The sequence below is a fragment of the Thalia democratica genome, chromosome 6, assembly GCF_965202585.1.
Source record: "Thalia democratica chromosome 6, ktThaDemo2.hap1.1, whole genome shotgun sequence".
NCBI lineage: Eukaryota > Metazoa > Chordata > Thaliacea > Salpida > Salpidae > Thalia > Thalia democratica.
Window position 1 is genome coordinate 21290038 of NC_139170.1, and position 12791 is coordinate 21302828.

General features: G+C 24.2%; 1 protein-coding gene across 2 annotated transcripts in view; it reads right to left on the bottom strand.

The window, feature by feature from the left end:
* Nucleotides 1-11242, bottom strand: part of LOC145838138 (uncharacterized) — a 28902-nt gene extending 17660 nt beyond the window's left edge. Inside the window, exons 1-6 of one of the 2 annotated variants that reach the window (XM_082945683.1) lie at nt 11156-11242; nt 8317-8455; nt 7959-8106; nt 6962-7393; nt 6786-6906; nt 2315-2478 (exon numbers count right to left, since the gene is read on the bottom strand). In XM_082945683.1, the coding sequence (XP_082801809.1) occupies nt 2315-2478; nt 6786-6906; nt 6962-7393; nt 7959-8106; nt 8317-8454 (1003 nt within the window). In that variant the 5' untranslated portion in view covers nt 8455; nt 11156-11242. The remainder of the gene's footprint in view (nt 1-2314; nt 2479-6785; nt 6907-6961; nt 7394-7958; nt 8107-8316; nt 8456-11155) is intronic. The other variant, XM_082945684.1, reaches the window with a different exon arrangement.
* Between the last annotated feature and the right edge of the window lie 1549 nt (nt 11243-12791).

Consider the following 12791-nt stretch of genomic DNA (forward strand, 5'->3'; position numbering starts at 1 on the left):
CCAAAAATTCTTATAACTGAAAACAGAATGCTCGTTTATGAATAAAACAAAACTTTTACTTCTGATTCAGGTATACTTTATTTTATATATATTTTTCTAAATTCTTTTTGATAAAGATATTTTGTACCTCAATATACCCTTAAATTCTTAAACGGGTAAATCAGTGAAAATTAATTGAATTATCAATAAGTAGGAACTAAGAGTAGAAAAAATAAACAAAAATTTATACAGAGCCGAACAGTCATACCTTAAGACTTACTGCCCTAAATTCTTTAGATTAATATTAACAAAGAAATACAAAAGTATAGACGTTAGCTTCTAAAATTGAATAAAAATGTCTTTGCCCTAATGTGGAGTACGACTCAATAACCAAAAAGTTCCTTCGTACACCCAGTCCTTAGACCAAACTTTTTGAGCGCTTTTTTATCGTTCATAGAACACTACAATTTTTAGCTCAAGTTCAAGAGTTTTTCAACATAAAAAACTTAATATAAAAATACTATCTTTTAAGTTTTTTTATGTAAAAGACCTCAAACTTTCAGCAACGTTCCTTGCATGATTATTAAAAATTGTAGAAATTAAAAAAAAAAAAATAAAAATAAGCATTTTATGGTTAAAATTTTTTAAAGTATGTTTATTTTTAGTGCTTTTAACGAAAAATAAAAAACTAAAAAATGATTGTTTATCATCTAATAAAGATTAGACTACGAAAGTTTAAAAACAACTGATTTAAAATTGTACATAGTAGACTTTTATTTTAACAGTCTTTTTCCTTTGATTAAATTTTCTCTTTCCACAAAGAACCTATTTAGCTCACCAACTTTGATTGATTAGATTTCAAAAAATTACTTTGAATGTTAAAAGCATGTGGTAGCTTGGTAAAAGTTAGGCAAACTAAGACTAAATTCTAAAACTGACTTACACACAAAACTCCTTGAAAATATTTATAATCTATCACTGAAAACATTAAACAATTAAAATTCTTACTATGTACAAACCTTAAATTTTCTAGATCAAATTAGTAAACAATTTTATGTTAATTGTAAATTTTTTAGTAATATTTTAACTAAAATGTTTCACTATCACAGGTTTTTCGTTTATTTTTCAAAATAAAGCTTTTTAAGTAGCTTAAATTAAACTTCTACACAGCACTTATTATTTGATCAGGATATGTTTCAAACGTTTACACGAACAGTAGTTTTTTTTTCCTATTATATATTTTTAAGTTTTTTTACTTCCTAGTTACTTACTGATCCTACATAAAGTTTTTTAATTTAAAAAAACTTGTAGTTTTTAATAACAAATCTCTAGTTTCTTTTCAAGCTATAACAAACTTAACGGCTAGGACAAGTAGCTTTTAAGCTTAAATTTTACATTGTGTTCATAAAATATTTAAAAATAGATTCAAAACAATAATAATTAAATAGTTACAGTAACCTCTCGCATTTTTACGCACTCGTGACGTTACACACTCTCGTTTAGTTACGCATTTTTGAATTCTAAAAAATTCACAAAATTTTTTTAATATTTTTTAATATTGCACAATATAGGTTTATTTTATATTTTTAATGTAAAATATGTTTTTCAATGCTAACTCACTTCACTATATCTTTAGACTTTGTAAACTTATGTTCCTTGACTAACTGTGAACATTTAGTTATACGTCAGTATATCATAAATTTTGTTAACAATAAGAGTTTAAATTAAAATTCTGAAAGAAATATGACTGTGTTAAATAATGAAAGTATAATGAAATAATGAAAGTTTAAAACACAAACCAATAATAAAGCACTCTTGTCCTATATATGAACAAATATCTAAAAAAGAAATCTTATGAAACTTCCTAGCAAAAAGTAGCAGTGATACTTAAAATATATAGAGTTTACATTTAACACAAATGCTTAATTATAAATTGAGTTTGCTAAGTAGAATAGAATATAAATGTTTACTATCAAATAAATCACATATAAATAAAGATAAAATCTACTTATTATTAAAATTAGTATAAATTTTCTAAAAGCATTATTATTTTATTTAAATTTAAATCTTTTTTTAATATATGTATAGTTTTATCTTTTGTTTTCATATTATAAATAAATTAAACAAATTTTTGAAAAGTGAGAAAGTCCCCAGTCTGTTTTTAATAAGAAGCAATATCAAAAAACAGCCATTATAGTAAGTAAATTTGGTACCCCTCGTATCTTTACGATCTCTCGTATCTTTACGCAGTTTTTCTGTGGACACAATGAGCGTAAATAAGTGAGAGGTTACTGTAGTTTAACTTATTTTTAAACAAAACAAATTTTAAACACACCGCTTAATGAATCGAACACTTCAACATGATTGTGTGAAAAATCTATTTCTTCCAAGCTTTTTAAATCTTTCATTTCATCTGGCAAGTTCTTTATCTCATTATGACTAAATTGGAAAAATCTTAAACGCTCTAATTTTCCTATCTCTGGCTGAAATTCTTCAAGCCTAAATTTTGTAAAAAAAATGTTTTTATTACACTTTTACTATATAGAAAATGTACACAAAAAGATCTAAATAACAAATTTATATTTATGTTTTAAAATATTGTATAGAAACTAATGTATTATTTTTAAATCAATGTACATTTTGGTTTCTTACATACATAAAAAAAAGATACCTCTTAGATAGTGTTTAACGATTTAAATTTTAAACTTACATAGTTATAGGGTGTATGACAATTCAAATTACAGAACACTTAAACTATAATAATTTTAATTTTCACAATTCAAATTATGACAACAAACGTTCGAATTTCAAACTATCAAAAATGACTATTCAAAATAAGATAAATCAAATACGACATTTTAAACTATGATACTTCAAGTATAAAAATTTCAAATTTGGACAACTAAAATTCTCGCATTTAAAACTATACTAAAAAAATCTATTGAAATGACATTTCAACATAAGGGCATAGGGGTCCAACATTTTTTTTATACAAAAATTACTAAATGTAATCTTTAAGTACAAAATATAAGTAAGTTTTTATAGAATTTTATAGAATATATTTATATTAATTGTTTTTTGAGAAATAAACTTGTTTTTAAAAAGTTTTCAATACAAAAGTATGGACAGTAATTTTTGCATTGTTTATATTTTAGGAAACTTAAAAAGAAATTAAAAATATATTTTTTTTCTTTCATATTTTGAGCTAGAGACCTCAAATTTTCATTAAACATTCCTTTTATAGTTTCAAATACTTTTAATGTTGAGTTTTTAAAATATCAAAAAATGTAAATTTCAAATAAAAAAATATTAAAAAGAGGTGGTTATCTTACTTACATAAATTTAATTTTTCACAGTTTGAAAACAATTCCTGTATTTAATCGATTTAAATATTGTTTATGGACTAATTGTGAAAATTTGAGTAAGATTGATTTTAAAATAAAGAAGATAGATTTTTAGTGAAATAGTCTTTTTTGTGTTTTTGGTTTGCGCCTTCCATAAGGAACCTATTGAGGTCACAGACTTTGCTTATATCGTGAAAGTTACTTTGAATTTTTCTAAGTGGTTAAAAGTGTCTGGTAGTTCAGACTAAACTCTACAAAATAAGACAAACTCGTAAAAATCAGTAATCTTTCTCCATAAGGCCTTAAACTAATTTCTTCCAACTGAAACATTTTTGGTTTCTTTTTTATGTAATATAAAAGAAAAAAGTACATAAGGTTAAACTTAATTCTTTATCAAATTCAAGTTAATTTGTAATAATCTTTTTTTTGTGACATTTCAACTTTTTTAATGACCTAAGTTTAACAGTGATAATATTGTTTTATTTTTTGATTTATCGAAATAAAGTTTTTAGTAGTACCGTTTTACTTATTTTAGATATTCAGCTTTTTTAGTTGTAGTACACCCAAACTGGCAAGCGGTAAATAACTTCATGATGATTGAGACTTATACATTGATGAAAAGAACGGACTTTATTCTTTTCAAAACTGGTTTTGTTTCTTTTCAGCTTCAATTATTCAAGAACTTATAAGAATTTAAATGCGGCTATCTTTTTTTAATTTTCTCTTCAAGTCTTACTCAGAATAGTTCTTAAATTTACGTCAAAATTATAGCTAGCAACAACTACACAAAAGCACCTGAAATACTTATACACATTATTTTTAAATTTTCTATCTGATATGTAATAGTTCCCATTGAAAACTAACATAAGTGTTTTAAAAAATATTTTTTTTTTTTGACTCACATGTTTTTTTGGATAATTTAAGGAAAGACTGATGGTCACAAAACTCAAAAACCTATTGAGAGACCATCCTTTTTTTTTGTCTAAGGCTAGAACTACAAAATAATAAAAAATAATAATATAAAAGTTTCATAAAATTCAATTTAAATGTACAAAACTTTTTTTACGTTTTCATACGCAATATTTTGAAAATATTTTACGATTTTTTCAAAAAAAAACCTACTTGAAAAAAAATATAAAATTTCAATTTTTCAATAAACTTTTGTTGTTTTTCGATAAACACTATACCGTAATAAACAAAAAAAACATAGACAAATTAGTAGTAAATAACTATTTGAGGTATGTTTGTGTAGCTTTTGCAAGTCAATTTTTAACAAAACTTATGATGAAACTTTAAGAAGTAATATTTGAAGCTCAAAATAATTAAAACTGGCTGCATTTGAAATAACAAAACTTCTAAAATATTTAAAGCAAAAAAGAATCAAATCCAGTTCTATTAAACTATGTAAAATACTATGTTTTATTTTCTAGTCTAAAACATTTTTTGTAATTAAATGCCACTTGACCCCCTTTTCAGCCCACTGTGTAGTACTTTAGGGGGCTTCAAGTCACAGTTGCTTTAGTTTGTAAATCACCTTGACTTAATTAGTAATTTGCATCTAAAAAGTGAACATGTTTTAGAAAAAAAAATCTTGTATTTAATTAGCAAGAATTGATTAATTTAAGTTATAAAAACTAAAAATCCAAAATTATGGTTAAAAAAATTGGATCGTGTGTTACTTGAATATGATATATTAAATAAAGCAATACTGTATAACAATTAGTAAAAAACAGTGTTTTGTTGGATTAAACAAACCCTAAAATTTACAATTATAAACAGTTAAACATCACAAAAAAAATGAGACAAAAATTAAAGGCTTAGATTAAATAAAAGGATAGTTAGTATATTATTAAATTAATAAAATTGAAACAAGTTAAAATGTAACAAAATAAATAAAAACAAAATAATTTAGAACTATATTAATAATATTAAGCACAAATTTAACCAAACAAAAAAGTTTAAATTTTACTTAGTTAATACACAATAACTAAAGTTAAAATATCGTTTAAATCAAATTTGAACTATTAAACATTAAAGAAATAAATTTGTTTAAATGTTAAAAGGTTAACATATTAATAAAAGTTAAATTTTCAATAAAAAAAATAGGTATTAACTTATTCACATTAAAAAATGTTTAACATCATCAAACATGAAGATCAGTAAAAAGTAAAAAAACAATTTAAGTTAAAATGTAATTTATTAAAACAAGTTTAGTTTTATTTAGTTACAGAGTATTTAATGTCTTCATAAAAAAATAAAAGAACGCAACGTACTTAAAACACAATGATTACAGTTAAATGTAACTAAAACAATTATTCTAAACTCTATATGAGTAAAATTATACTGTACAAAAATTTTTTTAAATATTACCTTTAAAATATAGCAGTATAAAAAGAAACATATAACTGTTTTTAAATTGAAATTTTCATATTCTTATATGCTAATAGAAATAAAAATTTTAAGAATATAAATATATAAACAGCTTAATTACCTAAATTTTTAGCTTAATTTAACGTGTACTTTAATTTATGTTTTATTTTAATAACTGCTTAATAAACTGACTGATAATCTATTATATTAAAGGCCAAAGGGGGTAAGATATGTTTTTTACAAGTTGATCTTATTTTATAGAGTTTTTACTAAGCTTCAAGTTGCTTTTTACCGATTAAAAAAATTCAAATTAGTTTTTGAGATATGACCGGTCAAAGTCGGGCTGCATAATATGCTCCCTATGGGAAAGGAAAAATAAAAGAGCAAAAATATATTATTTTAATTAAAATTTATCTCCTCCTACATTTTTCAAGCAATCTTCTTCAAACTTTCACAGTCTAATCTATGCACAATAACAAAATATTGTTACTTTAGACTTGAAAAATTTTAAGTAAAAATACCTTTAAAAAAAAACACATTTTTTTTAAATTTTTGATATTTTTTGAAATTATTAAAATTCATAATTAATGTTTTTTTTTTCTTATAACGAAAGAAAAAAAATTTTTGATTATTTAAGGAACATTACTTGAAAAATGAAGAAGGAGATAGATTTTTAGTGATTTTTAAAATTTCCAAGAAAAATGACCCTTAAAAATTTGTAGTCCATACGTTTGTATCGGTAACTTTTTACAAAAAATAAGATATCTCAACTTAAATGATAATTTTGTATTCTGTAAAACTGGCTTGTAGTTTGTACTTAAAGCTTTCATATAAAAACCTAAGTCATTTTTTGTAAAAAAAAGTGTTGGACCCCCTATGGTCTTAACAGAATAGTGAATTAATTCTTTAAAAAAATCTTAATGTTGTACTAATATATACATATTACATTTAAACAGCTGAGGATTATAGCAATAAACTTCATAAAAAAATTTACTGTTAATTTTGAATGTGATAATTTGTAAGAAATTCTATATAAATATAACTTGATATAGAAAATTTTAGACTTGTTATTAAATATACTAACAGACTTACTGATTTTCACTAAGATTAAGAGTGTCTAAACAATACACAAGTTGATAGAATGAATCTGGCAAAGCTTTCAATTTATTTTTAGAAGCATTCAGTTTGTGCAAGTATTTCAACTCCCCAATATCTGTTTTTTTTTTTATTAAATAGTGAAACAAGATAACAACTAAAACAAAACAAACCTTCTGGGAAAGATTCTATGTTGTTATTTTCTAAATTGATTGATGAAAGTCTTACTAGCTTTTTCATTGTTTTAGGCATACGTGAAATATTATTATTTGACAAATCCATATGACCAATTGGCGCAAACTTTTTTCCTTTGTACTTAACTTCAGGGAGAGCAGACAATTTATTACCAGACGCGTCTAAAGACTTTGGTAAATTATAAATTGTTTTAGGCAGAGACGATATTTCATTATAAGACACATCTAACCAGTTCATCAAAGCAGCTTTCCCTATTTGCTTAGGAAGCTTTTTAATTTTGTTGTTAGAAACCTCACAATGCTCTAGATTTGGTGTTTTACATATACTTTTTGGTAATGCTTTTAGATTGTTACCATCCATTTTTAAAGTTTCAAGTCGTCGAAGTTTATCAATAGGTTTAGGTATTTTTGCTATAAAATCATTAAAACTTTTTGCAATAATTTATTTATTTAAGAGCACACAACAGCTTTATTTTTACAACTTAGATTTATTTTGTAGTTTTTTCTGTAGCACACAAGATCTTTTTAAAGCAAAACGTATTGAAGCAATAAGGATAATACTCAGATAGTTAGAAAATCTAGAAGGTATTAACTAAAACCACAAATAAAACAACTTTTTCAAATTATGCCTCCTTCAAGAGTATTAAAAACAAAGCTGTACAAACTTTTAGACTTATTCTTAATTACTATAAAAAACTTTTTTTTTTCAAAACAGACTTATTTGTCAAAGTTTTTATTTTTTTTAATAAGCCAACAGATATTATCTAATCAGCTAACATAAAGCTGTATGTAAAGAAAACAGTAACTTAATATAAATAGTATTCTTAATTTATTTTCAAAAAATTATTATACCTTAATAAAATATTAGATGGGTTGAGACTAAATTTATATCTATTATTTATTAACTTGAATTATCTTTTTACTCATTTACTATGATATGATTAAAAAAATAAAAATTTTGTCTAAAAAAACTTACCAATACCGTTACCACTTAGGTCAATTTCAGTGCAGTTAACTAAATTTTCTATAGCTGGAGGTAATTTTTTTAGATAGTTGTGGGGTAATTTTAAAGTTTCCATCATTCTACTTACTTCTTCGTTAGCATATATTTCTTCAGGAACATTCTAAAAAATTAAATACAAATTAATTTTTAAGAACTTTTAAGATAATTATTTTGAAACTGTACAGTAGTTTTCTTCAATTTTTGCAATTTTCAGAAATATAAAAATATTTAAACTTGGAACACTATTATCTAAATAATCATTTAGTTTAAACAAATTATACATACTATATTACACTTCTAAAATAAAACAACAATTAATACAAAAACTAACAATTAATAAGTAAGTGTTCATATCCACATTGATTTTATTACCATTTCGTTTTAAGTGTACCCTAGTTACTTCAGGTACAGCATCATATGTACTACCTGGGCCGGTTCTTGGAGCAGCTTTTTCTTTTTTGCTGGTCATTCTTAAATTTATATACATTAACTTGTAACTGATTACTTTTGACACAAAACTTAGGTTTATTTAGGTTATTTACATTATTTTGTAAGTATTAACTTTGGGATTCTCTGTGCAGTTACTAGCTTAGTTAAACCAAGCTTTTATGAATTTTATTAGCAAACATTATTATCAAGCCATACTTTTGAACATTTATGTATTTATGATATAAGTTATAATAAAAATAATCAGTTTTTGTTAGACAATTGTTCTACTAGCTTTTAATTTAGGGGTTAGCAATGTTTTTAGTTACTGAATAGATGTGAAAAATCTTAGTTCTTTGCAGGACAGAGCATTTCAATCTTATTTGATTCATGAAAACTACCAACTCATTTGATGTTCATTTCAAACCCAAGAATAATTAGTGTAACTTTCAAAACTTTGGTTCATAGGGCCTTTTGTGGGCCGGATTCTACTTAAACTTTGAAAATATTTGCAAGCTAGGCACTTTCACATCATTAGCCTTACGCAAGATTTCCATATGTTTTTTTGTAAATTTCTTCTAGGTTTTCAAAAAAAAAAGTATTTTGGTCCACTTTTGGTATTAAGTTAAATTTAAAGTTAAAAACATTTTTATAAATTAAAACAATAAATAATGAACTTTACACAACCAACAACAACAGCATCCGAGACAAACTACGACCGGTTTAGCCCTTATTAGGACTCATCTATGGTTGCCACTGATCAAGCTGAGAAAAATTTCCTGACTTTTCCTGACTTTTTACCAAAACTTTCCTGACTTTTCTAAATCAAACTTTTAGATTAAACTTACTCTAAATTACATAATCTAACACTTGAAACTATATAAAGCTTTCAATTTCATAACTTATCTTATAAATTTAAACAACTTTGAAAAAAATATAAAGAGGTAAAGTTACATAAAATACTAATCTAATTGAAAAATTTATAAAAAACTCAATTATTTACTTCAACAAAAAACACTTTGATTTTAAAATAATGCTAGATAAACTTTTGTGTATATATCACAGTTTCACTATCAAAGTGTCCTTGCTACAGATCATCAATACTAAAAAGCTTACAAAATCTGCTAGTTCAAGTACAGTACTTGTTCAATATGTTAAAAGAAAATTTTTGCAGTTTTATAAAGGATATTTTACTAATTTATACCAGATGAAGGCATTGGAAATAAAATTAAATATTTTTGTAAATTTCTAGGAAAATTTTGGAATTTTTTCTGACTTTAAAGGACTTTTAATTAATTTCTACAATTTGAAGGCTTTGGAAAACAAGGAATTTAGTAAATTTAAAGTGACATTTTTAGACTTTTTTATTTTTTATTTTATCAAATTTCCTGACTTTTCTTGACTTTTTTTCAAAACCTCCCATTTTTTCCTGCCTTTTCCTGACTTTTGACATTTTTTTTTAATTTTTCCTGACTTTTCCTGACCGAGTAGCAACCCTGCTCATAAGGTACGCATAGTAGCAAGTAACCGCTGTTGTGATCTTAACAAGCGGGATTAAGTACAAAGTACTTAATAAATATTAAGTACTAAGTTATATTAGATTATTTACCATATATAGTTTAAGTGTTAGCTTGGGAACATCTCTTATATAATTTAAAGCGCACGTTGAGTTGTAAACTAGGCCCCTAACATTGTATAAATAGAACACCTCCATCAGCAACACCAGGTTTTTTTGCCTAAATTGTCAAATTTAAGATATATTCAGGATTACAGGTTTTTTGGCAACCCTGCAAACGTTACTACTTACTCCTAATTTAAATAAAGACTAGATCACACTCTACTTTTTTAACAAAAGATAAATCCAGAAACACCTTTAAAAAGTAACATTTTTAAGTCCCTTGCATATGTTGGTAGTAAGTTATGGAGTAAAATATGAAATATTTTAGAATAATTAAATTTATTGAGGAATATTTTACTTACAAAGCAATTGAACAATAAAATATAAAATTTGCATGAGATACTATTTTTTTATGGTTTTAGTCATACTGATAGATAAATTTATCTTTCTAGCTGGTCGTTGTTAATAGTTATGTTGATCTAAATCAGATAACATTGATTCAGTCTGGGTTATAGCATTTTTTAATTATTTATGTTATTAATAAAATAAGCTAGCTATCAACCAAAATTGGCTATGAGTATTGTGCTAACAAATGATTATTTATGTACAGAATAAACAACAATTAAAACAATTTTAAACACAATAAAGATAAAAAGTAATTAATTAAGTATATCTAAAAAATAATGAAACAAAATAAAATTAATTTTCTTTCTAATTTATAGGTTAACTAAAAGTTAAGTAGTAATAAGGCAAATAAAATTACACATGATGTAACACACTGGCTTCTGCCTAGAAAATGTATATAATTTCAAAGAATATAGTATGAAACTGATGTTTTTTTTTGCTAGAACAAATTTGAAAATAGGATAAGTAAGGTTTTATGTAGTAGTTCTGCCAAAAACAATATAAGTTGTAAAGTAGTAACAAATCTTTACTATTTTATTTAATTCTTATTAAGAGGCTGGTAATACTTTCTTTATTAAAATACTAGTGAAACAGTTGTATCACAAAAACCAAAGTATGTTAATATTATTAATCTGTTAAAATAAATAATATAATAAAACTATAAAGAAATGAGTAACAAAATTAAACACAAGTAAAATTCATTACAATTTTATGTTGTTACCTTTTGTAAAAAATAATTCATATGACAACATAAATTGAACAGCAAACTTTCAAGTACTATGCATCCTACTTATGAGTTATAACTGTTAGCAATCTTATTAAAATACTAGCTTTTTTTTGATAAGCCCCTTTTTAGCCAAATGTTGCTTAGATACGTAACAATTTGTACTATTTTTTTTTACGTTGTAGATAAAAGCAAAGTAAAAAAGTTTTATCGAAAATACGGAAACGGGAGTTTACGGGACACACTCAGTTTAAAACTACTCATATTTTTCACCCGATCGATTCTAAACCGAATTAATTCCTACCCAAATCTAGTCCCACAAGATTAACTTCCTCTTAATCAAATTTCCACGTCATTTTTGCACAGCATTACCTTTGAAAGGAAAGGCACTTTTGTACGGTGTCAGTTTTGCATAGGAATCACTTTTCCATGAACCACGACTTTTTTAAAGCTTATTTGCAAATGACAGTTTTGCAAGGTTGACTTTTTTGTTATTAAAATTTAAAAGAAACTTTAAAAATTTACTAATTATATTTATATAAAAAAACAACTAAAATAAAGTAATCAACTCTTTTTCTTACTTACCTATAAATGAATTTTTGAAAGCAATTTTTCAAAATCAATTTTTTTTCAAGTATAAGTTTTTGTAACATTATAAATTTATTCTAAAAATATTTATTTTTTACTACATTATAAACTAAAATACAGTTTTGGAATAAATTACATTTGACTTTTTTTAATATGTGAAATAACAGTTGAACAAAATTTATTTTCTTTAAAAATAGTTAAGTTTTAGTTTTACAAAGTTCAAATCTACAAAGTTGACTCTTCGTCGATAGTGTCACCTGTGCAAAAGTGACGACTAGTGCTTAGCTGACGACTTGTTTAAAAGTTACGCCATACGTAAATAACGATTAAAGAGAAAAAATAGAAACCGTTCTAAAATGAAACCGTGCAAAAGTGAAGACCCTTACAAAAGTGACAATTATTTTGGGTAAGAATTGATCAGGCGATAATTGATTTGGCTCGAATTTGATTTAAAAATCGTGTAGTAGAGTATTTAAGGGTATTTTGTAAAAGCTGTAATTGTAATTTAATAATGTTTAGTTTACTTAGGATTTGTCTTTAAATGTTTTATGTTGTTTTATCTTTTAAACATATTTTAATAATCTTAATGTTAAAGCAGTACATTTTTCACTTTAGCATTTCAAATTTTGATAATCAATACTTTTTTTTTAAACTAAACAATTGTAATTTTCAAGTTTTTAGTTACTAATTTATAGTTAATGTAAGTTTTTTTTTTTTACTTACTATTTGTTTTTGTTTTAAAAATTAAAACCAATGACTAATCTCTAATACGCTATCTATAAATTTAATAAGTATTAGTTGTTCATTTTTTACTTATTTAGTTTTTATCTATGATTTATATTTTTTTGTGTCTTTTTCAACCCACTACTAGTATCTTCTAATAATACCTGCAATCTGCATACTTAACAAATATTTGTTTTTTAAAACTTGTATAGTATTTGTTTTTTAACTATAATTTATTTTGTCCTATATTAGATTTTTAGGCTATAGTTAGTTTCTACTTCTTATAACTAAACACCAAGAAACTTTTTTTTTTATTAGATTT